The sequence below is a fragment of the Zonotrichia leucophrys genome, chromosome 18, assembly GCF_028769735.1.
Source record: "Zonotrichia leucophrys gambelii isolate GWCS_2022_RI chromosome 18, RI_Zleu_2.0, whole genome shotgun sequence".
Lineage (NCBI taxonomy): Eukaryota > Metazoa > Chordata > Aves > Passeriformes > Passerellidae > Zonotrichia > Zonotrichia leucophrys.
Window position 1 is genome coordinate 11,387,375 of NC_088187.1, and position 27,676 is coordinate 11,415,050.

Below are 27,676 nucleotides of genomic sequence, written 5' to 3' on the forward strand. Positions count from 1 at the left end.
ACGGCGGCCGCGAGGGGCCCGGCCCCGCACAACGCGCAGCGAGAGCGGCAGCGGCGGGAGCGAACCGCTGGGGGGCGCGCTGGGGACGGGAATACCGGGATGGGAATTATTAAAATAATAGCGGGAATGGGAATTGTTAAAATAATATCGGGAATGGGAATTGTAAAAATAATAGCGGGAATGGGGATAAAATACCGGGAATGGGGATAATGATATTGGGAATGGGAATTATTAAAATAATATCGGGAATGGGAATTGTTAAAATAATATCGGGAATGGGAGTAATGATATCGAGAATGGGAATTAAAATAATATCGGGAATGGGAATAAAAATATCGAGAATGGAGATAATGATATCGGGAATAGGGGTAATAATATCGGGATTGGGAATAATTAAAATATAGAGAATGAGTATAATAATATTGGTAGTAGCAGCAGTAATAATAATAATAATAGATAATATAGAATATATGCTAATATAATAATGTAATAATAAAATATTATATAATTATATAAAAATAATAATAATATCGGGAATGAGGATAATAATATAGGGAATGGGGATAATATAGAGAATGGGATGTAGGGAATAGGACCTAGGGGATGGCAGGTATGGAGGGAGGCTGTAGGCATTGGGGTTACAGGGATAACACTGATTCATTCCCAAGTGATGGAATTGTTTGGGGTGGAAGAGCCCCTGAGCCCACCATGTCCCTGGCAGTGCCAGGATCCACGGATCCCTCGGGCTGCAGCCAGTGCCCAGAGCTGCACTGGCACCCTGGCACTGCCATTCCTGCTGCACCGGGCTGGCACACACATCTGTCACCAACACCCACCATGGCACCAGCCAGACCCTGAGCCCTGCACCCCAAATCCCACCTGGCTCCTCCCGGGCCTCCCCCAGCCCCACAGAAGGATCCTCACACCAGCAAGTGTTTCTGCATTTATTTTTTATTAACCATTTATTTGTCTGTAATCGTTTTTACTCTCACATTACAATCGTGTGGGGGTTTTTATATATTTTTTTAAACTTTATTTTTGTAAAATAAATAGAGATAAGTGAACTTTTAAGGTAGGACGCTCTCCAGACCCTTGGTTAAACTCTGTGATCCCATGATTGAATCTCTGCATCAGACCTGTGGAAGCACAGCCCACACATGCTCAGGTAAAAGCCCAAAAATTCCTTAAAATTCCCCGTCCTGGGCGTGGGGCTGCACCAGAGCCAGGCAGGAGCAGCAGCTCCCACTTCCAGGAATGTCCTGTTCCTTTCACAAACACACTGATACGAGTTAAAAATCCATTTTTTCTGAAGCTGTGAGTGTTAAGGGTTAGGTGAGATCCCAAACTCTGCTCCCACCCCCGCGGGCAGCCCGGGATGAGGCACAGCTCTGTTAGACCATAATTAACTCTGGGTAACTTACACGTGGGGTTTTTAGGTAGTTTTGGGGTTTAAAGCCTTTGATTGGTTATCCTGGGATGTGACCCCTGGCGGGGATGGTGCTGGGGCACCCAAAGTGTGCTTGGGGACCTCTCCAGGCAGAGCCCCCTGGGCCTGGGGGCACACAGGGCACACAGGGGCACACAGGGACACGGTGCCAGGGCCAGCAGCAGCACGGGGGGCACGGGGCAGGCATGGCCAGCACAGGGACAGAGGGCTCTGAGCCCTTCTCTCAATGCATTCCCCCTGCACAGGGACAAAGGGTTCTGAGCTCTTCCCTCACTGCATTCCCCCTGCACAGCTGGCAGTTGAGAGGGTTCTGAGCCCTTCCATCACTGCATCCTCTCAGCTCACTCACAGAAGGTTCTGAACCCTTCCCTCACTGCATTCCTCCATCACAGCTGGCAATCAGAGTTCTGAGTCCTTCCATCACTGCATCCCCTCAGCACAGCTGGCAGTTCAGAGGGTTCTGAGCCCTTCCATCACTGCATCCTCTCAGTTCACTGACAGAGGGGTTCTGAGCCATTCCCTCAGCTCACTCACAGAAGGTTCTGAACCCTTCCCTCACTGCATTCCTCCATCACAGCTGGCAATCAGAGTTCTGAGCCCTTCCATCACTGCATCCCCTCAGCACAGCTGGCAGTTTGCTGGCAGCTCACTCACAGAAAGTTCTGAGCCCTTCCCTCACTGTGTTCCCTCAGCACAGCTGGCAGCTCAGATGGGTTCTGAGCCCTGCCCTCACTGCATCCCCTCAGGTCACTGACAGAAGGTTCTGAGCCCTTCTTGCACAGGGACAGAGGGGATCTGAGCCCTTCTCTCACTGCATCCCCCCCAGTTTACTCACAGAAGGTCCTGAGCCCTTCCCTGACCCTGCTGGAGCCCGCAGCTCCCGTGGCACTGCTGGGGGAACACTGGCAATTCCCTCAGTGAGTTCTGCCCCTCTGCAAGGAAACCTGTCCCCTGGCTGTGCTCTGCCTTCCCACACCCATGCCCAGCCCCAGAAGGGATCCCAGGGCACAAAACATTCATTATTCACACGTGGAAGGTGCAGAGATGGAGCAGGCCTTGCCTGGACAGCTGGGACGAGGGAGCTCGGAGCTGCCTTCCTCCTCCTCACCATCCTCAGGTGCTCCCAGTCCTGCTCCCACAGGGCCAGGTGAGCCCCAGCCGTGGTGAGCAGCTCCAGGTGCCCAGTCCTGGCCTCTCCTGGTGCCCACAGCCCTGGGGAGCACACAGAGCCCAGGATGGGCACGGTGGCTGTGCAGGTGGCACAGGGACAGTGGCAGCAGTGCCCCAGGTGCCCCCAGCTCCCCACGGGCACCCTGGGCCTGGTGGCAGCTGGTGACACCACTGATGTGCTCCAGGCTCATTGGGATGTCAGAGATCTTCGCTCCCTTTCTGCCCTCCTCATCCTCACATGCAGCTTTAGGGTGTGGGACATCCTGCCCTGCTCCTGCCACCTCCCTGAGCCCCCTCCTGCAGGACCCCTGCCTGCCCAGGCCACCAGGCCCCCTCTGTCCTTGCTTTCTGTGAGAGCAGGTGCAGGCAGGGAGGAGGAGGAGGAGGCTCATGCTGCCCTGCCTCCCTGGCAGCTCATCCCACGCTGGGGTGGCTGCCCTGGCCCGGCAGTGGGTTTGGCACAGGGCTGGCAGCAGCTGGAGGGTCCTGTGGAGCTGCAGTGAGTCCTGACAGTCCTTGAAGAACCCACACTGCAGCCAAACAAGGAACAGAGACTAAAACGAGACCCTTCTCAAGGGCATTGCCTCATCCGAGTCCTCTGGAGCTCAGGAGCCGTGTTCTGACAGAGCAGCCAACCTCTGGAAACAAAAATAAATGTTCCTTTTCTGTAGCTTTGAGAGGATATAGCTGGGAAACAAAACAAAACAAAACCAGGAGATTGTCTCTTCCCCTTGTCAAACCCATCAGTAGCTAAGTCAGAAGAACAAATGTTCAAGTTACGGGGTGCAGCAGCAGCCAACACGAAACATTCAAGTCGATGATTTCTCTATGTACAGGAGCCCCCCCTGGGGCCGTCATCTGATCCTCTTCTCCACCGAGTACACCGAGATGTAGAAGTCATTGCTGCCGACGGCCAGGTGGGGCTGCGGGACAGACGGACACGGTCAGCTGGCCCAGAGGCCTGGGGCTGGGATGGGGCCGGGATGGGGTCAGGATGGGGATGGGATGGGGCTGGGATGGGGCCGGGATGGGGCTGGGATGGGGCTGGGATGGGGCTGGGATGGGGCCGGGATGGGGCTGGGATGGGGCTGGGATGGGGCTGGGATGGGGATGGGATGGGGATGGGGCTGGGATGGGGCTGGGATGGGGCTGGGATGGGGTCAGGATGGGATGGGATGGGGTCGGGATGGGGTCAGGACGGGGCTGGGATGGGGCCGGGATGGGGCTGCAGCTCAGCTGGGAGGGCTCAGGAGCTGCTGGAACCCGCAGGGCTGGGCTGGGACAGCTCCCCTCACCCCAGAGGGGTCCCTGTGCCACCCCCATGGCAGCAGCAGGTACAGACCCAGTGAGGGTGGAAGGCCAGGCAGCTGATGGCTCCCACTCTCTGGCCCATGAAGCCATCGTAGTACTTGATGTTGTTGATGAGCTCCCCGTTGCCGTTGTAGATGGCAGTGAACTGGTTCATGGAGCCACTGGAAGGGAAGGGACACAACTGGAGTCACTGGGAGTGCTGGGAGGGCACAAAACTGCTGCTGCAGAATGGCTGAGCTGTGTGCCAGGCCATTCCCCCAGTGGGACAGCACTGACTGGTGGCCAGAACCACAGTGGGCACCTGGGACAGGAAAACACAGCTCCCTCCCTGGGACCACCCTGGATCACCCCGAGCTCCCTCAGGGCTCCCTGAGCTGCAGGGGGGGCAGCAGCACTCACCAAGCAAACAGGTTGGCCTGGGGGTGGATGTCCAGGGCCGTGAGCCCCTTGACAATCTGCAGCACCTTCATGGACTCGGGCATGCGGGGGTCGAAGAACCGCACGTCCCCGTTGACACTGCAACACACACAGATGGGATGGGACAGGGCCACAGAGACCCCAGAGACCCCAGAGCCAGGCTGGGACAGGGCCACCGAGACCCCAGAGACCCCAGAGCCCAGGAATGCAGCTGTGGGGCTGCCTGTGGGCCAAACCCTCCATGGGGCACTGGGACAGGGAACAGACAGGGCTGGGTTCCACCAGAGCCAGGATCTGATCCCACCCATGGCACGTTCTGTGCTGAGGGAACAGCTGGGAGTGACCCCAAACTGCTCATCCCAAACTGCTGATCAATCATTGCTGATCCCAAATTGCTGATCAAGCACTGCTGATCAATCATTGCTAATCCCACACTGACCCAACAGTGCTGATCAATCACTGCTGATCGCAAATCCCTGATCCCTCACTGTTGATCCCAAATTCCTGATCCTTCACTGGTGATCCCAAATTCCTGTTTCCTCACTGCTGATCAATCATTGCTGACCCCACACTGATCCCTCACTGCCTCTCTCTCTCCCAGCCCATTGCTGAGTGTGCCCTCCCTGCCCTGGCACACCCAGCACACCCAGCCCCAAATCCCTGCTGCTTTGCACAGCAGAAATTGCCTTGGGAAGCTGCAAGCAGAGGGGATGTGCTGGTGCCACCCTTCACCCAGAAGTGTCTGGACACCAGGATCTCACCAGGTCCTGCCATTTTTCCCTGGGATTTTGCAGCCAGCTGAAGCAGGGGGAACTGGGAGGAACTGGGAGGAACTGGGAGGAGGCTCAGCCCCACAGCCTGAGCTCCTGTGACCTTTTGGAGCCCAGCATTCCCTCCCAGCCCTGCAGCCCCAGGAGCAGCTCCCAGGCTGGAAGGGCTCTGGGGAGAGGGCACTGCCAGCCCTGGGCACAGGGACTGACCCTGGAGCTGCTGCAGGAGCTTATGGAGAGGAAGATTAAAAACTCCAATATGGGAGCTCGACAAATCTGGCAGCTGCATCACATAATCCCCTGTTTGAAAATCTTAATACATTTTTGCTGGCCCATCCCCCTGCCTCAGGAATGTTCTGAAGCCCAGAAAATTATGTTTTGTTTCCATTTTCTAATCAAGAGAAAGAGGCTCTTTGTGTGCAAACGGTGGCTTTGTGACAATAAATTCTGTTCTGCTGCTCCTTAATGGCCAAATCAGTACCTGCTGCTCTGGCTGCAGTATTTACCAGGCAGCAGGGATGGATTTGGGGAATTGCACAGGAATCCTGCCCAGGAATGTGCCTGCCTGATGCACCATTCACCTCCTTCTCTCCCAGATGTCCCCACGGAGATTTGGCAGTGAAGCCCCCTCACCACAAGATATTCACACCCAGCTCCTGCTCCCTCCCTTCCCCATCACACCCCTGGTGATTCCAGCTCCTGCTCACCCCAAACCCCCCCAGCAGAGCCCCCACATCCCTCCTGCCTCCCTCCACCCAGTCTGGAGCAGGAGGTGATCACTGAGGCACGAGTCAGACCCCAGAGCTTCGCCCTGCCCGCTGCTGAGCACCAGGGCCAGAACTGAGGGGAAAATCAAAGTGTGAGTGGGGCAAAGAGCCCCAGGAGAAAACCAAAAAACCAAACTGTATGGCAAAGAGCCCCAGGAGAAAACCAAGCTGTGAGTGTGGCCAACAGCCCCAGGAGAGCTCCCTGTACCTGACACTCATGATGTTGCCCTCGGGGTGCTTCTGCAGGTAAGCCTTCACCACCCAGGCTGTGTGCTCACGGTACGTCATGACACGGCTGGGGACAAAGGGACACGTGAGAGGGGAGAGGGAAAAAGGGGAAGGAAAAAGGGGGAAACGAAAAAGGGGGAAGGAAAAAGGGGGAAGGAAAAGGGAAGAGGGAAGAGGAAAGAGGGAAGAGGGAAGAGGGAAGAGGGAAGAGGGAAGAGGGAAGAGGGAAGAGGGAAGAGGGAAGAGGGAAGAGGGAAGAGGGAAGAGGGAAGAGGGAAGAGGGAAGAGGGAAGAGGGAAGAGGGAAGAGGGAAGAGGGAAGAGGGAAGAGGGAAGGGAAGGGAAGGGAAGGGAAGGGAAGGGAAGGGAAGGGAAGGGAAGGGAAGGGAAGGGAAGGGAAGGGAAGGGAAGGGAAGGAAGAGGGAAAGGAAAAAGGGGAAAGGAAATTTCAAGGAAAGGAAACTTCAAGGAAAGGAAATTTCAAGGAAAAGAAATTTCAAGGAAAGGAAACTTCAAGGAAAGGAAAAGCAGCCCAGGGAGGCGGCGGCCGGGCAGGAAGGGGTTACCGGTACCATTCGCTCAGGGCCATCCTCCGGTCGAACACTCGGATGGAGCCGTCGCCCAGCCCCGCCACGATCAGCGAGCGGTGCGAGTCACAGGACAGGCTGGTGACACAGCTGTCAGCGCCCGTGGGAATGTCCTGCCACAGACACACGGACAGACACACAGACACACCCCGGTGTCGGTCACACAGCCGGACACGGGGATGCCGTGGGACAGACAAACAGCAAAGCGGCTCTGGGAACTCTGAGGGAGCTGTAAGGATGGGATCACTTGTGAAGTACAAACAATCTGCTGGGGGTGGTTTTCTACTTTGTCTCTGTTCTTCTCAAGGATGTGTGTGAGGAAGGTGGATTTGTTACCAACCAATCAAACAGAATGTGTGGTGTCACTCTAAATAAATCACACGGTTCTCTCGAATAAAGCCTTTGTACTTTCTACAATCCTGCCTCTCGCCTGCTCCTGTGCCATTCTCAGTGCAGGAGGGACTTGGGCACACTGAGCTTAGGTGACAGCAGCCAATGCTCATTGATGGACACTCTCTTTTATAAAGGATTCAAAGTTCTGGTGCTTGAACCTTGGTTGCTTGGGTTCCTAGCACTGCTCAGCTCACAGGCTGGGGGATGTCTGCCTGCAGGATTCCATGGAGTTTCTGGTTTAAGTTCCAACCTGACCCATCATTGTCTCACCTGGGGACTCGTTTACTTCCATTTTTTAGCAAACCAGGCTGGGAGCTGGGGTCTGTCATGGCCAATTGTATCTGTTCAGCTGCAGCTGTGACACACAGCTTCCCTCAGGGCCTGAACCAAGGTCCTGCCCCATCCTCCTCCTCCTCATCCCCACTCTCACACCGAGCAGGGTGGGGCAGCTCTGGTGCCCCAAAGGGACCCTCTGGCCCCTGGCACAGCCCCAGAGCAGGGCAGGCAGTGCTGTGCCTCCTGTCCCTGCTGTGACACGTGTGACAGGGACGCCCAGAGCATCTCCTTAGAGACCTGTGCTGGGAAAGGGACCTGGCAAAGGCAGCTGGAGCTGCAGGGACAGCTCTGCTGGGAGCACCCACACTGCCACTTCCCCCCTTTTCCCTTCTGGAGGCCAAAGAATTGCTCAGAATAATCCCTGTGCTTGTTGGGAGGGAAAACACTGTTAAAACCAGCAAAAAACGCTGATGAGCACAGAGAAAGCAGGAATGACAAGGATGGAACGGGCTGGGTTGGGAGAGACAGGTTGGGAAGGACTTTAAAGCCCCTCAGTACTACAAAAGCAGGAATGAACGATGGAATGGGCTGGCTTGGGAGGAACCTTAGAGCCCCTCTCATCCCAGCCCTGCCAGGGCACAGCTTCCTCAGCCCAGGCTGCTCCAGAAGCTGCAGGAGCTCGTCCCAAACCTCACTCCTGGTTCTACCTTTGTGCAGGTTCACCCCTGAGCCGCTGCTCCATCCCGGGAGAGGCACCAGGGCTGGGGCTGCTGCAGCCTCTGCGCACCCCCAGCTCCCCCTTTGAAGCAGCAGAAGTGCAAATGAAGCACTTGTTCCTCCAGAGGTGTGGGTTTGTGTAGTTCAAAGAGGGAGGCGCCTTTATCTGCCTCGATTATCGCTGCTCTTTGTGCTGATTCGCACTTTCCCAGGCACTGAGTCAGGAAGTTCCAATCACTCCAATTTCAACACCCGATCGTTGCAATTAAAAAAAGAAACAACGTGGTTTTTTAGATACTTTCGGCGCAATCATTAATCATCATCATTTAAAAGATTTTCGCCTCCCGGATTTTGCCGCTCCCTAATTTGCATAGAGAAAAATAATATGTGAAAGTAATTAAGATGAACAGAGGCTTAATTATCCTGCATCGCAGGGTCAAAGTGTCGCAATTAATGTTCATCCAAGGGTAATTAATTTCGAGAAGCTTTGAAAACTCCACTTCCCTTTCATTGCAGCATGGTGCCTCCGTTCTCACCGACCACCTGCTTCTCCTGGGGATTTCTGAGAAACTCCCACGTGTGGCGGCTGCCAGGGGCTCTGCAGGGCCTTTCCCTGTTCCGTGGCACGGGGTGTGTGTGTGCCTTCACAGAGCGCTGCACTACTGCAGTTCCCTGTCCGTGTGAAACCCAGCTGCATCCCAGAGGCTGGCTCTGCATCCCAGAGCCCTTCTCTGCATCCCAGAGCCTGCCTTCACATCCCAGAGCCCTTCTCTGCATCCCAGAGCCCTTCTGTGCATCCCAGAGCCTGATTCTGCATCCCAGAGCCTGCCTTCACATCCCAGAGCCCTTCTGTGCATCCCAGAGCCCTTCTCTGCATCCCAGAGCCCTCTCTGCATCCCAGAGCCTGATTCTGCATCCCAGAGCCCTTCTCTGCATCCCAGAGCCCTTCTCTGCATCCCAGAGCCTGATTCTGCATCCCAGAGCCTGATTCTGCATCCCGGAGCCTGATTCTGCATCCCAGTGCCTGCCTTCACATCCCAGAGCCTGCTTGCACATACCAGAGCACTTCTCTGCATCCCAGTGCCTGCCTCTGCATCCCAGAGCCCTTCTCTGCATCCCAGAGCCTGATTCTGCATCCTACAGCCCTCTCTGCATCCCAGCGCCTGCTTTCACATCCCAGAACCTGATTCTGCATCCCAGAGCCCTTCTCTGCATCCCAGAGCCTTCCTCTGCATCCCAGAGCCTGCCTTCAGATCCCAGTGCCCTCCTCTGCATTGCACAGCCTCTGCTGCCCACCCAGAAGAGCAGAGCAGCTTGCAGGCGAGCCCTGACACATCCCTGAGTGTCTGTGGGGTTTTACTGACCTGGGCAGGGAAAGGGCTCTGGGAGCTCCTCCCAGAGCACTGCCAGGCTCACGGCTGGGCCCTGGCAGGGAAGGGCTGCACAAGCAGGCAGTGTGTGTTACCTGGACTTTCATCTCCCGGTCCGTGTCCCAGATGCGGATGATCCTCACGTCCCCAGAGGTCATCAGCAGCCCGGTCTCCTGCTCCCAGTCCACCACCATCCCTGCTCCTGGCACACAGCAAGGCAGGGGCACTCAGTGCCAGCACGGGCACAGCGGCAGCGTGCAGGGCACCAGCGTGTGCCGGGCACTGCCAGTGCCACAGGAATGCACAATTACACACACACACCACACAGACACACAGAATTACACACACAGAATTACACACACACACAGACACAGAATTACACACACATCCCTCACACACACACAGAGACACACACAGACACACACAGACACAGAATTACACACACACACACAGAATTACACACACATCCCTCACACACACACACAGACACACACAGACACACAGAATTACACACACACACCCCCCACACAGAATTACACACACACACAGAGAATTACACACACACACAGAGAATTACACACACACACCTCACACACACAGACACAGAATTACACACACACACCTCACACACACACACCTCACACAGAATTACACACACACACCCCACACAGCTCCAGCTGAGACTCAGTCAGCTGCTCCTGTGTCACAGACATCTTTTTATGGAAAATCCTTTCCTTAGGATGTTTTTCCTCCTGAGAAGCTGAGAGGCCTCAGGAACAAAATGTTCAGCACCAGGTCCCATCCACACCACGTTAGAAACACAAACAAAACCCCGGGAGCACCACAGGAGGGAACCAGAGAAGAACTCCAGGACTGGTGTCTGTCTCCAGCCCCTGTGAGGCAGAATTCCTGCCTCACACAACAGCATCCTCCCAGCCTCATACAGAATCATTCCTGTCCCTCAGAGCATCATTCCTTCTTCTCAGAGCAGCATTCCTGCTTCTCAAAGCAGAATTTCTGTCTCCTAGAGGAGCATCCCAGCTTCTCAGAGCAGAATTCCAGCCTCAGAGCAACATCCCAGTGTCTCAGAACAGCATCCCTGCCCCTCAGAGCAGCCTCCCAGAGCAGCATCCCAGCCCCTCAGACCAGAATTCCTGCCTCTAAGCATCATCCCAGTCTCTCAGAGCACCATCCCAGCCTCTCAGAGCAGCATTCCTGCCTCTGAGCGTCATTCCTGCCTCTCAGGGCATCACCCCAGCCTCCCACAGCAGCATTCCTGCTTCTCAGAGTACGATTCCTGCCTCTCCTGCCCCTCAGAGCAGCTGCCCACCCTCCCCTCGATGCCAGCCCAGCTCTGTGGTGCTGAGCAGCATTTCATAAGCACTCAGAGCTGGAGGCAGAGCCCTCTGCAATGCAGGGCTGCAGCTCCTGCCCCAGCACCCTCAGTGCCTCCATGCCAGGGTCTCACCCCACAAGGAGCTGTTCCACGAGGTACAAACGTGCTTTGTCTGCCTCTGCTGCAGGAACCATCCCCACAGGACACCAGGCCTGCCCCAAGGCCACCACCAGTGCCTTGTACCAGAACATCCAGAGCACAAAGGGATCAGCAGCTCATCCTCTGAACACCCAGTTCTGCTCCAGGTGATGCAATGACCTTGTTCTGCAGCTCCACAGAAACGCTGCCCCTGTCTCCTCCCTGAGCACCACATCTGGGTGGGCTCCTGGTCCTGCCCCTTCCATGGGGTCACTGATTGATGCTGGCAGGGGGTTATTTACAGACATGAACAAGATGGGGCTGCTGTGGAACACCTTTCCTTGTGAGCAGCACCAGGTCCTGCCCAGCTGTGCTGCCAGGGGCTGCTCTGGGCAGGGGCACAGGGAAGGGGAGTTTGGGAGCAGAGTTGGCATTTTTGGGGGCAGAATTGCCATTTTTGGGGGCAGAATTGCCATTTTTGGGGGCAGAGTTTCCATCTCTGGTGCCTCTCTCGCTGTGCCTGCCAGGATTTGTCCCTGAGGATATCCAGCAAGGAAGGACACACAGATGGGCAGGGAAGGTCTCACCGAGGGAAGAGGCTGCACAGGGATTGCACCAAGGTTGCCATGAGAGACAAGCAGATGGAAAGGACAAGGCTGGAATAAAAGGAGGGAGATGATGATGGAATCCTGGAATGGTTGGGCTGGAAGGGACCTTTACAATCACGTCATTCCACCTCATACCATGGCACCACTTCCCCAGGGTGCTCCAACCTGGCCAGGGACACTTCAGGGATGGTGCTGCCTATGGTGTGCCTGGAGACCTTGCATTTCCTGCCTTCCTTATTAAAACTTAAACAGTTCAGCTCAGTTTGTGCTCCCTGGAAGAGGCAGGAGCAGGATTTGGATCACCCCAAAGCAAGGATGGAGGTGGTGGGTGCTGGGGGCTCTGCTCCTGCTGCTCCCCAGTGTGCCCTGGCCAAAAGGGATGAACTGGGAGTGCTGAAGCACAACTCCAGGCTGTGTGAGGAGCAGAAAAGCCCTCACACAGAAATGTCAGTCACTTGGAAGTGTGTGAGGGGAAGGAAAGCTTCCTCTGACTGTGAAATGTTCCATCCAGAGCTGGCACTCACAGTATGGAGTGGGACAGAAATAGCTGAACTATTTCTATGTACAAGCATGGCAGAGATGATCCAGGATTGGCTCATGTTTCCATGCTCAATTCAGAGCACTTTGGGATGAGGAGTGAACGTGGGATTGAATACTAATGATCATTTCCTTTTTAATTAACAGAGGTCCTACTCCAGGATGCTACAACTGAGCCTGCAGCCCACCCACAGGGCTCTGGCTGCTGGGCTTGGCACCTGAGCTGCTCCTGAGCTCCTCCTGCACCTGAGCACCTGAGCTGCTCCTCACTGAGATGCTCCTGTATCCCTGAGCACCTGAGCTGCTCCTCACTGAGATGCTCCTGTATCCCTGAACACCTGAGCTGCTCCTGAGCTCCTCCTGTACCTGAGCACCTGAGCTGCTCCTCACTGAGATGCTCCTGTATCCCTGAGCACCTGAGCTGCTCCTCACTGAGATGCTCCTGTATCCCTGAGCACCTGAGCTGCTCCTCACTGAGATGCTCCTGCACCTGAGCACCTGAGCTGCTCCTCACTGAGCTCCTCCTGTATCCCTGAGCACCTGAGCTGCTCCCCAGCTCCTCCTGCACATCCTGCACCTGCCCAGCCCCAGATCTGGCTCTGCCTGCCCTGTCACTGTCCCAGCTGCTGAGAGCAGCACACAGGGCACAGCTGGCACAGCCCTAAGCTGGCACAGCTGGCACAGCCCTGGCACGGGACAGTGCTGCTGGAATGCTGCTGCTCCCAGCCCTGCACTGCTGCAATGCATCAGCAGCCCAGAGCACAGTTTTCCCCTAAGGGATATTTTGTTCTTAGATAATGAGCAGCAAATCCTCCACAGCTCCGGGAAAGGAGTTTTTAAATGGCTGTGGTGGAAGTGTTGGTGCTTTTTGGTTTGGGTTTTTGTTTGTTTGTTTGTTTTTGAGCCTTTCAAAGCCAGCCCTGGCAGTTTCTCCACACCAGCAGCTGTTCCTGCAGGTAGAACTGCCCTTGGCTGTAAATGCAGGTAGAACTGCCCATGGCTGCTCCCTCAGCATTGTCCCTGAGCCAGAGATGTTTGCCTGGATGGGACAATTCCATGGATAACCTCCAGTACCATGTGGTGAGAGCAGCTGCATTCCCAACATCTGCACTGCCCTGAACGCCAGGGAACGTGGCCAGGCTGCCCTTGGCATTTCAGGGGAGTCAGGAATATCCATGGAACACCACACAAAGCATCCTGGGCTCTGAGTGATCATTTTTAATCACGGGCCCTCCTGGCTGAGCAGTGAAGCACATCCCTGCTTCAATTTCCAGGAAGCAGTGGGAGGCTTGGATGACCTCACTCCTCATTAATTTCTACAACATCCTCTCAAAAAGTGTCCCCCTCCTCCTGCCAAGGCCTCTGCAGCGAGGGACAGCAGGAGCTGGGATGCTGGGAATTCAATTAAGAGAACACAAACCCCTGGAGCTGCCATTTCTCCAGGGAATTTATTGCCATCAAACAATCTGACCAGAGCTGTGCCAGCCCGCCCCGCTGATGGGGGCTCCTGCTGCTCCCTGTGTCCCTTGCTCTCAGGATGAGCCTGAGCCTGATCCTTGGCCAGCTCCTGGAGCAGGCTGGAGCTGTCCCTCTGTCCTTCCTGTCCCTCTGTCCCCCACCCAGCCTGGCCTGGGGCAGGACCCAAGCATTGCTGATGCTGCCAGGAGAGCACCAATTCCACACATTTTCACAGCTCTCCAGAGGGAAGGGGGAATGCTGGGGCTGCCCTCCACCAGGAGAAGGATTTCATGGCCCGGCCCTGCCCTGCCCTGAGCAGGGGCTGCCCTGGCCCTGCAGCAGCTGCATCCATTGCTCTGGAATTCCCTGAACATGCTCAGGGATTCCTGAACCTGCTCCTGCTCTGGAATTCCCTGCTCCTGCTCCTGCCCAGGGATTCCCTGCAGCCAAGCCCTGCTAATTTTAGCCTTGGCTGGGGGATTCCAGCACCAGGCACAGCAGCAGCAGCCACACATCAGCTCTGCCCAGCTCTGCCCCAGCTCCCAGGGCACAGGGATGAGCTGAAGTGCACTGAGGAGCTCTGAATCAGCCCCTGGCAGGGGCCTGGCTGATGAATCAGTGCAGACACAGCCAGCCCTGATCAGTCAGCAAAGATCAATCATTGATGAGCATCCTGAGGTGACACCCCCAGCACCAGGCATGCCCTGACACATCCACCATCTGCTGCCCACCCCCGTGGGACCCTGCCAGCATCCAGAGCCTCACAGAGCCTGCAGATCCTGTGGGACAAGGCTGGGGGCTCCCCCACCTTCCCTCCATGCAGCAGAGTGGGGTTTGTGACATTTGTCACAGTCCCAGAATCCCAGAAGGATTGGGGTTGGGCACAGGATCTTCACAAATAAACCCCAGCACCTCCTTTCCACAGGATCCTCACAAATAAACCCCAGCACCTCCTTTCCATGGGATCTTCACAAATAAACCCCAGCACCTCCTTTCCACAGGATCCTCACGAACAAACCCCAGCCAGCCCCACAGCAGCTCCATTTGGAGCCTCCCTCCCAAACCCTTCTGCCCAGGGATGCTTTGAATGTCCCTGGAGAAGAGAGATTCCCAAATCCCCCTCACCTCCTGTGGCTGAGGGGGCTCAGAGAGGCTGACAGGACTCTGAGGAAGGTTCCCCTGCTCCAGCAGGGCTGTGCCTGCCCTGGGAGCCCAGATCCTGCATCCCCATGGGCACAGACACAGGGCAGGGCATGGCACAGGTGGCACCAAAGCCACAGGAACCCAGAGACCCCTCAAAGCACAGCAAACCCCACCCAGCCACCCCCCTGAGCACAGGGAACAGCAGCACTCACCTCCCTGCTTGCTTCTGTCCAGGTAGATGGACACCCTGCGGGCCAGGCCTGTGGGAGACAGACAGACAGACAGACAGGGTCAGGGGTGCTGCTCAGGGCCAGCCAGAGCAGAACCCAGCCCCAAACAGGGAGCAGAAACACCAACTCCAATGGAGGAATGAGAAAGAGAAGCAGCAGCAGCCAGAGCAGCCCATGGCTCCCTCCCTCCCTGCAGCACAGCAATTTTGGGAGGGCAGCAGGAGCAAGGAGCCCTGCTGGGGCTGGGGCTGCTGCCAGCACTGCCAGGACAGACAGACACACTGACAGACAGACAGGGAGGGAGCTCCTGGGAGCTTGGGGCTGCTGCCATGGCTCAGGGTTTGTGTGCCCACAGCTGGGAGGGCAGCAGGGAAGCAGCTGTGCCAGCTCAGCTGTGCCCTCCCAGAGGAGATGGATATGCCAGTTCTGTGCCTGTTCTGTGCCAGTTCTGTGCCTGTTCTGTGCCAGTTCTGTGCCTGGATGTGCCAGTTCTGTGCCTGCCTGTGCCAGTTCTGTGCCAGTTCTGTGCCAGCCTGTGCCAGTTCTGTGCCTGCTCTGGGCTGCTGCCCCTCCCAGAAGATGAATTCAGGTATTACACATTCCCCTCTCCTTCTCTGAGAGTGGAAATGGCCCTGAAAGCCAAGTTCTGGCTGCTCTCAAGAGCAGTCCAGAGGTGAGTGTGACATTGTGGCACAGGGGAGAAGCTGGGAGAGGAGGAAGGAAATCAATAGTGGAGCAAACAAACTCCAGTAAAACTCCTGAGCTCTGCAGCTCCAAAATGCATCCTGAGTTCTGTGAGCAGGGCTGGACCAGCTGTGGGCTTGGCACAGATGGCTCTGAGGGCTCTCATCCATCTCCACGGGGACCTGCTCCACTTTAGCTCTTTTGAAGTGGCTGCATTTATTTCTCTCTCCACAAACAGCTCTGTCCTGCTCTGCTGCCCAGTGTGCTGGGAAGGGGCAAGGCACAGAAAACAGCCCCCAGACTGCTTCACTCCCTAAAGGAAAGAAAAGCCAAGGGGAAAAAACCCAATCCTAAAGAGAAGAGATTGCAAAGTTCCCCCAGTCCTGTTCTGGCAGATGGAAGCAGGCAGCTCCCAGAGCTCTCTCAGCAGAGAGATGCACTGAAGAGCTGCAAGGGCTGGGTCAGGCTCCTGGGATGAACACATCAGCTCAGAAATGAGAACTGTCAGCGTTTAAGGTCAGCATGAATGATGGTGGTCATCCCATGTGACCTCCTGCACAGCATGGGCCTCCTCATCAATCCCAGCAAGGGCTGACTGAGCCCCAGCACAGCCAGGGAAAGCTGCAGCCTTGATTAGAAATGTTCAAGTGACAGAGAATTGCAACATTAGCACCTGGTGGGGTCTGGGAAGGAGGAACACCCGCTCCTGGAATGCTGCAAAACCTCCTTTAATGTCCTAAAACCTCCTTTAATATCCCAAAACCTCCTTTAATATCCTAAACCTCCCTTAATATCCCAAAACATCCTTTAACATCCTAAAACCTCCTTTAATATCCTAGAACCTCCTTTAATATCCTAAAACCTCCTGAAATGTCCCCAAACCTCTTTTAACATCCTACAACCTCCTGTAATATCCTAAAACCTCCCATAATGCCCTAAAACAGATTTCAGGGTTACACCAACTGTTTTTCTGGCTTCATCCCACGTGTGGCTGGATGCCAGGGCTCCTTTTTACACCCTTTTCTGCCCAGCTTTCCTGGCACTCCAAGCAGGCCAATGTCTCACTGTGCTGTCCTTCTGCACGTGCCAGATTTAGAGCACACGTCCCTCTGCCCCCTCCTGACCCACAATAACCAGGGAAGAACAGGAGCCAGAGTGGGAGCTGGGGCTGAAGGAGGTCACAGGTGCCACCCAGGAAGCTGCACCAAGGCTGATTTTCAGCTTTTCCCCCAAGAAAGCTCAGTGGCACCCACCTCGTGTGGTTGGCAGCATGTCTGACAGCCCCTGCCAGGCTGTCACCATCTCTGGGTTCTTCTCCAGGTCTGCAAAGTTCTTCCACACCCTGATGGCACCATCGTCTGGGGGAGCACAGGGGAAGAAAGAGCACAAAGCAAAGTCACTGGTGGTGCTGCAGCCCCTTGTGCTCCAGGAAGGAGAGGAGAAGCAGAGCTGAAGTCACACAGACCCCAAAGCCCAGAGTGTCATTGAACACCTTCTGCTGGGGTTGTTTTCCCTCTCTAATTTACATCCACAGAACCTCATGCTTTGTTCTGCTGGAGCTGTTCTGGAAGAGCTTTTCTCCTCCCTTGAACAACACCTGACATTCAGTGTCTCTCCATTTCCTTGACATTCATTTTCTGCAGGATTCATCTCTGGATTGGTGCCGAGGGCCACACAAGTACCCACTCAACACAGAACAGCCCCACAGAGGCAGCAGCATCAAAGCCCAGCCCATCAGCAGCAAATCTTTCAAGAACATTGTGTATTTTTTTCAATTTGCTCCCCATCTGTGAAACTTTTGTGCTAAGAATCAATAAATTGAAAGAAATATGTCCTGAAGGCTCTCTCAGCTCCCCTTCCCCCTCCCTTAATTCCACCCAACCTGTGCAGTTGAGCAGGAGGAGCTGCTGAAAACACTCAGAGTGCCAGGTTGGAATGGTTCCTTGGGAGAGGAGCAATCTGACTCAGCTCTGCAGAGCCTCTGGGCCAGGTCTCCTCCTGCAGCCCCTGCCCAGGTGAGACAGGGACTGGAGGGAAACCCAGAACCACCTGGGGGTTTGGTGCTGAGGCTGAGCCCTGCCTGCTCATGGAACAGAGCTGCAGCTCCTGTGCTTTGCTGCTGCACAGTTTCAGCTCTGGGCAGCAGATTTATCCAGTGAAATCAGCTTTATCCAGCTGAAATCACCTTTCCCCAGCTGGAATCACCTTTCTCTAGCTGAAATCACATTTATCCACTTGGAATCACCTTTCCCCAGCTGGAATCACCTTTCTCCAGCTGGAATCACCTTTATCCAGTGAAACCACCTTTCCTCAGCTGAAATCACCTTTATCCAGCTGAAATCACCTTTATCCAGTGAAACCACCTTTCCTCAGCTGAAATCACTTTTATCCAGCTGAAATCACCTTTCCCCTGCTGGAATCACCTTTAAGCAGCTGAAATCACCTTTATCCAGTGAAACCACCTTTCCTCAGCTGGAATCACCTTTATCCAGCTGGAATCACCTTTCCCCAGGTGTGCCACAGCAGGGGTGACCACAATGCAATGACAACAAGCAGAGACTCAGGTGGGAACAGCTTCAGCAGGTGTTGGACTGGTCAGTCCCTGGAAATTCTGCTTGAGAGGTTTCAGCACTGCCAGGAATCTGCAAGTGTGAGCCTGGAAATCCTCCTGAGCTGAGAGCAGGAGGTCAGTGCAGGGCTGTCACTGTGATATCCTCTGAAAAATCCCTTTGCCAGGATTCCTTCTCCTGGGAAGCTTCAGCTTCTCCATGTTCTGTCCCTCTGGAATGTGCTTTGGAGGGTGCTTACCAACAAATGCATCTTTGATTGGTTCCATGTCAATTGTTTTTAATTAATGACCAATCCCAGTCCTGCTGTGTTGGACTCTCTGGTCACAAGATTTTATTATCATTCTTTTCTTAGCCTTGTGATGGCTCCTTTCTCTTTCTTTAGCATAGTTTTAGTAGATCATTTTTATAGAATAGAATAGAATATCATAATATAATAAATCAGCCTTCTAAGAACTTGGAGTCAATTCTCACCTCTCACCTCATCCTGGAGACCCACAACAATTAATAACCACACAGGGGGGAAGATGGGGCTGGGAGCGGATTGTAGGGGCCAGAAGAGGGTCCAGAGCAGCTCAGCTGGGCTGGCAGTGTCCCCAGCCCCCGTGGGACACAGTGTGCTGTGCAGGGTCCCTCACCTGTGGCAGTGAGCAGCAGGGAGCAGTCCTGCCCGTTCAGGTACTCCATGGCCGTGATCCGCGTGTACCGGGGGTTCCCGTTGTGGAAGTAATCCAGCTTCTCCCCCTTCTCCCAGTCCCAGAAGCTGTGGGAGGAACAAACACTGAGCTTCCAGCTCTCTGTGCCAGCTGCAGAGACTCCTTACCCAGTCTGGGATCTCTCCTTTGCAGTTTGGCATGGTTGGATTAATAACACATCACAGAATCATGGAATGGTTTGGATTGGAATGACCTCAAAGCCCACCCAGTGCCACCCCTGCCATGGCAGGGACACCCCAACTGTGCCAGGGTGTCCAATCCCCAGTGTCCAACCTGGCCTTGGGCACTGCCAGGGATCCAGGGGCAGCTCTGGGCACCTGTGCCAGGGCCTGCCCACCCTGCCAGGGCAGGATCTCAACACCTGCAGCTCTGAGAGAGAGCCAGGACAGGGGCACAGCTGTCCCTGATGTGGTCCCCAGCCCTCACCAGATGCTGTGTCCCACGTCCCCAGCCCTCAGAGCTGCTGTCCCACGTCCCCAGCCCTCACCAGATGCTGTCCTTGTCAGCCACAGCGATGCAGGGGGTGAAGGGGTGGAATTTCACCACGGAGGGCACGCCTGGGTTCCTGTTGAGGAAGATCTGATCGTCCAGCCGGGAGATGCCTGGGGGAGAGCAGCAGCTCAGCTCACACCTGGAATGGCCTGCAGAGCCCCAGCTCCCAGTGCCACCAGGAACCCACCCCAGTTCCCACCAGAACCCTCCCCAGCCCTCCCAGGGGTTTCTCAGACCCCCAATTGTCTCAGCTCTTGAGGCCTAAACCAAGAACTGTGGTGACAAACCCTTCATCCTTCAAAGAGGGTTTGTCACACACTGCAAGCAAAGAGAACAAGCCCAGCCACACCCGGGGAAATGCCAGTTTGTGTTGAGGGGAAAACCAACACTATTCAAAATACAAAATATGAAAATGCCCCTTTTTTTTCAGTTTAAGATACAGCATTTCACTGTAGCTTGTGGATTATTTATTGAACCTTCCATTTTAGTACCCATAAATTTTAGGTTAATTTGCAAATGAAAAATGTATTTTCCATGGAGACCTTAAAATGATGGGTAAAGACTTTTCCCATCTTGTCCTCAGAGCAGTTTGCTATTCACAAACAGTGCTGGGACCCCAGCACTGCTGGGTTCTGGCACTCTCTGAATTCATCACACAAACCCCTAAGCCCAGGAGACATCCATTCAACCCGAGTTTGTTTTAGAATGCATCCATTGAATCTAATTTTCATTAAAAGCTTGTAAGTCTATTTTAATTCTTTTTAATATTTCACGTTTTCATTATTTTTTTAATGAATAGTGGCATTTCAGTCACTCAGGTCAAGCAACCAAATATGAACACTGTCTAGAAAGAGATTTAACTTCTCCAGGCAAGCATGAAAAATCCCCTTCTTTGTATTCCATCAGATCTGCCAGGCCATCTCCTGGGCTCCAGGATCACTGCTGCATTTCTCTGGCTGATGATATTCTGCAGTTTCCTGGTGTGAAGCTCCACGCTGCACTCACAGGAGCAGCCTCCCAGTGGCAGGGCTGAGCCCTGGGCACTTTTCCTTGAGCACACGGGGTTTGCAGCCCTGTGTGCCTCCAGGAGCATCCCTGGGAGGAGCAGCCCCCAGCCCTGCTCTGGGAATGCCTTGGGGAGGCACCAGGAGCTGCTGGAACTGAGGCTCCCCAGCCTCTGCTGCTCGGGGCAGGGAAAAGCTGAGCAATGCAAATTCCTCAGGAAGCCTCGTTAGGCTCCACTTTACTCGAATAAATTCCTGTGCTGAGAGGATTCCAGCCCAAAGCTGCCTCAGAGAGCCCCAGAGATTCGGCCCCAGGTCCCTGGGGAGCTCCTGCTGATGCAGCACAGACCTGGGGCACGGTGGGAGCAGCACACACACAAATACCCCAAACAAAATGGGGTGCAAGGGGCAAACCAGCACCCAGAGAGCTCAGCAGAGCAGGGAAGGTGAGAGACATCCCTGAGGTGCCTCCTGACCACGTCTGTCCCACAAACCCTGAGCCTGCAGCTCTGGATTTGACCCTCCAGCATTGCACCCTCCATCCCCTTAAAGGCAGAGGCTGAGCTGGTGACCAAAGCCAGCAGCTGAGAGCAGAGAGGTGGGGCAGCAGCTGGGAACACCTGCAGGAACACCAGGGAAACACCTGCAGAGCAGGGGAACACCTACAGGATATGGGAACACCTGCAGGGGCAGGAGAACACCTGCAGCAGGAGAACATCTGCAGTAAGTGGAAAACATCTGCAACAGCTGGGAAACACCTGCAGGAGATGGGGAACACCTGCAGCAGGAGCAGCTGGGAACACCTGCAGGAACACCAGGGAAACACCTGCAGGAGCAGGGAACGCCTGCAGGAGCTGGGGAACACCTGCAGTAAGTGGAAAACATCTGCAACAGCTGGGAAACACCTGCAGCAGCAGATAGGAAACACCTGCAGGAGATGGGGAACACCTGCAGCAGATAGGAAACACCTGCAGCAGATAGGAAACACCTGCAGGAGATGGGAAACACCTGCAGGAGATAGGAAACACCTGCAGGAGCAGAGAACACCCGCAGCAGCTGGAGCACCTGCCCTCAGCAGCAGAGGGGCTGCAGGGGGCCACCCCTAATTGGGCCAGGGCTAACTGGGGCTCCCAGCCCCAGCACTCACCCTTCTGGATGATCTTCTGCGCCTGTTTCCTGACGCGCGCGTTGCGCAGGAAGCGCCACTCCCGCTCCTTGCGGATCTGGCTCTCCAGGTCGTGCTCCTCGGGGATCTGCAGCACAGGACACACACACACAGGAGCTGTGACCCCCAGGAGCTGGCTGGGTGATGCCACAGTCCCTCCTGTCCCCTCTGAGCGCTGTGGGTCTGGTCTGGGTACAGCAGATTCCTCTCCCTGTGTTCCTCAGCATCACGCAGCAAGCCGAGATCAAAGAGGGAGCCCAGCCCTGTACAGCCAGCTCAGAACACACTGAAACCTTTCTTTTCCTGCTCATCAAGGGCTGCTGGCCGAGCAGGGCATGGCCACACTCCCAAATCCCCGGGATGTTCAGGTTCCCACCACCATTTACCAGGAACTGCCCTGTTCTGGTTCCCTGGTCTGAAAACGATGCCCCTGTGTCACCTGGCTTTGGTTATACACAAAATTCCCCCTGAAACTGGAGAGTGGCCCTGCAGTCACAGCCACCCTGAGCCATTTGATGATATTTACTCACACCCACAGCTCCAGGTTTCAGCACTCCATGGCTCCCCTACAAAACCTGTGCTCCAGGCACGAGGCCAGCCCCAGTGCTGCTCCCACCATGGCAATTCCCACCTTACTCAGGATCAAAAGGAATAAACTCCTGAGATCTCACCCCAAACCATGGCAGGAGCTATGTATGAGGTGTTTTTCATACTTTAAAAATTATCCAAACCTCCCCTGCTCCAGAACCATCCTTGGATCAATTAAGGAGCTGAGCCACAGGGTTCTGATCCAGCTTCCTTTGGTGCTGGTTGCTCCAAAGGAGTAACTCTTGGAAAAGGAAGACAAATTCCCTACAAAAAACCCTGTAAGAAAGTCCTTAAATCATCTGTCACTATTTCAAACACTGCCTTCAAACAATGCTATCCTTTGGAAAACTGCTGCTACTGAGTTGGACTTCTGCTTCTGTAAAATAAATAAAAAATAAAAGCCCACCCTCCACCTTTCCTCCTGGCAAAGAAAAAGCACTTCATTTCAGCACAACACCTATTAGACAAGCAATGACAAACGACCCCTAATGAAAAGCAATAAACAAACCTGAGCTAAAATACATCAAAGGAATTTGAGAGGGGAGAGATGACACCTACACCTTAATGAAAACCCAGCTTCTCTGGGAATAAATTAAAGCAAGCCCAAGAAGGAGCCTTGGCACAGCAGGGCAGGGTCAGAGCAGGCAGGTGAGGGCTGTCCTGGCCCCCACACCCACCCACCCACCCGTGTGGCTCTGGGGACAATCCTGCCAGGAGGGAGGGAGGGAGGATCCATGGAAGCACCAAGGCCAGCTCTGGCCACGCTCCAGCCGCAGGATGGGGACCACGACAGATCCTTCCCCCGGGCAGGGAGCAGCTGCTGAACCCTCCCAGCAGAGTTTTCCCTCTCTGAGCCCAGTGGGAGCCAGGAGGGGAGCAGGGGGCCCTTGGCACGAGCCCCAGAGGTTAATGCAGCTCTCCTGGCTCCCATTCCTGCAGCAGGGCAGGATCCCCCTCCTCTCCCAGCACCCAGGGCCAAGGCAGAGCGCAGCAGCCCCGGCAGGACTGAGCAGGGAGGGCTGCTTATGTAATTCTCACCTTCCAGGATCCTTCCCAGCTCCTGCCTGCATGTTCTGCCAGCCCTGCAAACAACAGATGCTGGCTCTGCTCTCCCTGCCTCGGGACTTCCTGACAGCTGGCACCGAGGCTTTCCTGCACCCCGTGGCTCCCAGCACAGCCCCGAGCCACCAGGGGCTGCAGGGACAGGAAAAGCTTCTGCAGAGCCCAGAGCTGGGCAGGGACCTGCTCCTCCTGGCACAGGGAGCATTTCCAGTGCAGCTTTTCCTCTCTCCCTTCATTTGATTAGATAATCAATAAATCAAACCTGGAGTGATGGCTTGAAACAGAGCCCCTGATTTACACTGGAAATTAATCCCTCAGTCTTTCCAGTGAGAGCATTCTCAGGGCAAGGTCCATGAAGCAAAACTAAATTCATCAATTAAATATGACTAAGATGCACTCACAGTCATTTTATGTTTATTCATTACAGGAACAGTTGTCTTGTCTTTCCCTGTTTATGAAGGCAGCAGCAGCTCCAAAGGAACGGCTGGAATGAAGCATCAATGTCATTTCTCCATCAGCACTTGGTGCTCTTCTCTCTCTGCCTTTTTCCTGAGGCTGAAGCTCCCAAAAGGCAGCAGCCACCAGGCAGGACTGTTCCCTGTTGCTGCAGGAACAGGGACTCCATGGAAACTCAGGCACACCCGAGCTGTCACTCCTGACTTCCAGCCAAGAAACCCCAGGGAAAGTTCTCAGAGAGAAACTCTGCAGTGCCTGCACACAGAGCAGCCAGCCCAGCCCCAAAATCACCTACAATCCCCTGCCAGGGCAGGGAACACCTGCAGGAAACTCCCTCTCCTTGGCCTTCCCTTCTCCTTGGCCTTCCAATGCTGCGGAAGTAACAGGGAGATCAATGCTCTCCCTTGTGTGATAAGAAAACACAGATTTTGTTCTCTCCAAGCTTCACCCAGAGCTCACCAGCTGGAATTCCCAGCTCAGGAGCTCCTCCAGAGCCAGGGCTGTGCTCTGCTCCTCTCCCTGGGACACACAGAGCAGAAAATTCCCCTTCCCATGCCTCTCCTCTCCCTGCCTGCTGTGAATTAGCACAGGAATGCTCCACGTTCCTTATTGCCTCCCCTGAAGCAATTTAGTCTATTTTATGTGCAGGAAGTAGTAGTAAAGCCACTCCCCCACAGAGCTCCCCATGTCCCCACTGCCCCTGCCCGTGCCTGGCTGCCTAATCTGATTTATTCTATTAATAAAGACCCCCCCTCTTCCCCGGGAAGAGTTTTCTTAGGGAGCAGACAAATGATTTTAATAAGAACTAAGAGCTCAGACATCATCTTCCTCCTCCTGTGCCCTGGTCTGGGTTGAATCAAGGCTCTGAAGCTCATCTTGGGCAGAAGAAGCCCTGGTGGAAGCTTGGCCAGGCAGCCCCACAGCCCAGATGTGCCCTGAGGAATTACCCGGTGGCTTCAGCAGAGAGGGAATTTCAGAATTGGGAATTTCAGAATTCACAGCAGCTCAGGAAGTGTCAGGCAATGCCTCGCTGGTGATTCCCTCTGGAAACGCAGAGCCTGCCCTGCTCTGATAGCCCTAAACCTGGAATTATCCCAGCCCAGCAGCTGAAGCTCCCGGTGATGGCTCAGCCCCTCCGAGCAGGCAGCACTAAAACCATTTATTTCCTCATTATCTCAGGGACACAAACACGCTGTGGAGGGCATTGATGGAGCCTGGCACCGCCCTGCCCATGGCAACCCCTCCATGCCAGAGATGCTGCTCCAAGCCCTGACACCTCCGGGCTCCCTGAGACTCCCAGAGCACCTGGAAGCTGCCTTTAATGAGGGAGATTTACTGCTCCTTCTGTTTCATACTTGAACCTGAAACCTGAGCTTTGGCTGAATGAAACATTCTGGGAATTTAGCAGCTAAAACATTCTGGGAATTTAACAGCTTCTCTTTCCAGTCACTGATATCTCTGCCCATCTCTTAAGAGCTCTGGTTTGAGTTCTTCCTGGAACAAGGTTTCAGTTTCTCTCTCACTTCACACACAGAGAATTCAGTTACCCAAACAAATCACTTCTGAAGAGACCTGGATGTAAATTTGTCATTACCACCCTTATTCTTTGCTTTAACACAAATTCTTACATTATTTTAGACTTGAAGCCCCAACAATAATGCTCCCCAATCCTCCCCAGGCACTCTGGGCATGCAGCCACCCTCACTCTCTCCTGTGTGAGTTAAAGGTGTCAGTGCTGGAGCAGAGCACAGCTCCCAAACCCCACCTGAGAGGGGCACAGGGTCTGTCCTGCCCCAGGGCAGCCTCCCCAGCACTGCTCTGCCTCTTTACCACAGCCAGCTCAGACAGAAAACAGCATCTCTCCTTCTCCAGCCTCTCACTGCCCTTTCTGGGAAATAGGGCCTTCATTATTCCATTTATTTACTTTAAAAACCAATTCATTTTAGCCATAATGCAATGTTCTATATGCAGAGAAGCCCAGCATTTCAGATGAACAGCTCTGCAGTGCAGCCAGGCAAAGCTGGGGGATCTGACACAGAACCTCTCCTCTTTCCTTTGGTTTTTGTGGGCTCTGCTCCATGGGCAGCTGAGCTTTCCCCCCTGGGCTCTGCCTGTCCCACCCTCAGCGACCCTTGTGCTCTCTCTTGAGAGGAATGGCAGATTTGTCTTTCCAAACATAGATAAAACCAGCACTGTGAGATAAAAGAAACAATGGGAAGGATTGCATTGATTGATGGATGGAAAAAGAGATTTGCTTGTACAAATAAACTTTAGGGTTGCTGATAAATGAAATTAGGCATTGAAAGATGAAAGAAACAATGGGGAAGAAAAACCCCTAAATTCCATAAGAATTAAAAATTAAAAGGGAGGGTTGTACATTAGAGGGGAATCTTTGGTGTGAGGTGTTTTGGGAAGTCTGAACCTCTCAAGAACCTCAGAAATGGGGAAAGAGAGAAGGGAAATGTGGCTGGGAAATTGGGATAAAAAGGAGGCTGCATCCTCCAAAAATTGGAGAGACCCCAGGGCAATGCCCCACGGCCTCTCCCTTTATTCCAATAAAGTCAAAGGACTCCTCTGCCTCCTTTTGGACATAAACCTCTGGTGTTTGTGGATTAACTTTCCTGACACTCTGCTCACTGTTACTGACAGGAGCAGCAGGATGGAAGGAGATCCACTCCTCTGCTCCCATGGAGAGAGAAGGGAAGCAGGGCAGAGCAGGGCTCAGCAGGGTGACCTTCATCACTCCTCTGCCTCCCCAGGAAGGCAAGGGAGGCAGAGCAGGGCTGGCAGGGCTCAGCAGGGTTACCTTCATCACGGGCTGGGCGAAGTACTTGGCGCTCCAGTCGCAGAACCCCGTCTGCACCGCGGCCGAGATGAAGCTCTTGTGTCCCACGGCATCATCAGCATCATCAGCTGTCTGTGGGGAGGGCACAGGGCTCAGCCCCTGCAGGGACACCCCAGGGACACCCCCTGCCCCAGCCAGGCACCAACCCCTCACACACACTGCCCAGGACAGGGAACTCTGCACACCCAGCTCTGGGATCGGGGTTATGGTCACTCTGCACATCTGGTCAGGGTTATGGTCACTCCTTGCAAAGGTGCACACTCCCTCAGCTGCAGGTTTGGGCTGGAGCAGCCCCAAGGCACCTCAGGGAGGTCCCAGAGCAGTTCTGTCCCAGGGATGGGGTGTGGGAAGCAGCGAGGATGACTCAGGATCCAGACACAGCTGGTGCCAAGGTGGATGAGTGTCTGTCTCACAGCACAGGACACCCCAAGGGAAAAGGGAAAAGCTGCTCCACTCCCTCAGGTTTCAGCTTTCAGAAATACAATCCTGGTGCTGCCAAAGCCCAGAGAAGGAAGGTGCTGCTGCTGCTGGGGCTGGAGAGCCCTGAGGGTCAGGGATCTGCCTCTGGGGTGTCACTCAGGCACACAAATGTTTACAGAGCACTAAGCCATGGACTCTGATTAGACACACTGCTTAGTGGCAGAAGTGAATAATGCCCTATCAAAAGCTGTAAAACACAATTTATCCTGAAGAAAATAAATTAATCAATTTTTATTTGGCTGCTTCGAGGCAGCCAACCTGGATTAGCAGCAGCTGGAAGCAAACGAGGGATGCACAGAAATAAACCACAACCAGCAGAAAGTGGGACAAACCCCAGTGGGGAGAGGCTGTCAGAGCAGCCTCCTTACCTGCTCTGGGCCTTTGTCGAACATTTTCCTTGTCCTGGGGAACTGGTGGGAGTGGGGGGTGTACTGGACGCCCACGTTGGTGACGCTGGGGCGCTGCAGCTCCCGGCTCACCGCCGGCTTGGGCACCTCGTTGGTCAGGCTGGAGCTGCTGGTGCTCGTGGTGGGAGGGGACCCTCTGAGGGACAGAGCATGGACAGGCTTTGGGTATCGCTGCACATGAGGTTTATGTGCGTATTGTGTCATTTTCACTTTGTTTCCTTCTCACAAGGTTTGTGTTTCGCTGTGGTGCCTCCTCTGCAGACACATCACAGCTCCCATGTCCCCTCCAAAGGCCAAACCCAGCCCAA

At 54.5% G+C, this 27,676-nt stretch overlaps 1 protein-coding gene across 3 annotated transcripts in view; it reads right to left on the minus strand.

Moving 5' to 3' along the window:
• Positions 1-933: 933 nt before the first annotated feature.
• Positions 934-27,676, minus strand: part of RPTOR (regulatory associated protein of MTOR complex 1) — a 98,855-nt gene continuing 72,112 nt past the window's right edge. For all 3 annotated transcript variants that reach the window (XM_064728375.1, XM_064728376.1, XM_064728377.1), the window contains 13 exons: positions 27,330-27,504; positions 26,443-26,553; positions 21,513-21,618; positions 19,357-19,471; positions 18,792-18,916; positions 16,840-16,944; positions 14,885-14,932; positions 9,548-9,654; positions 6,682-6,809; positions 6,091-6,177; positions 4,328-4,444; positions 3,960-4,089; positions 934-3,540 (listed from right to left, as the gene is read on the minus strand). In XM_064728375.1, coding sequence (XP_064584445.1) covers positions 3,472-3,540; positions 3,960-4,089; positions 4,328-4,444; positions 6,091-6,177; positions 6,682-6,809; positions 9,548-9,654; positions 14,885-14,932; positions 16,840-16,944; positions 18,792-18,916; positions 19,357-19,471; positions 21,513-21,618; positions 26,443-26,553; positions 27,330-27,504 — 1,423 coding nt within the window. In that variant the 3' untranslated portion in view covers positions 934-3,471. The remainder of the gene's footprint in view (positions 3,541-3,959; positions 4,090-4,327; positions 4,445-6,090; positions 6,178-6,681; positions 6,810-9,547; positions 9,655-14,884; positions 14,933-16,839; positions 16,945-18,791; positions 18,917-19,356; positions 19,472-21,512; positions 21,619-26,442; positions 26,554-27,329; positions 27,505-27,676) is intronic.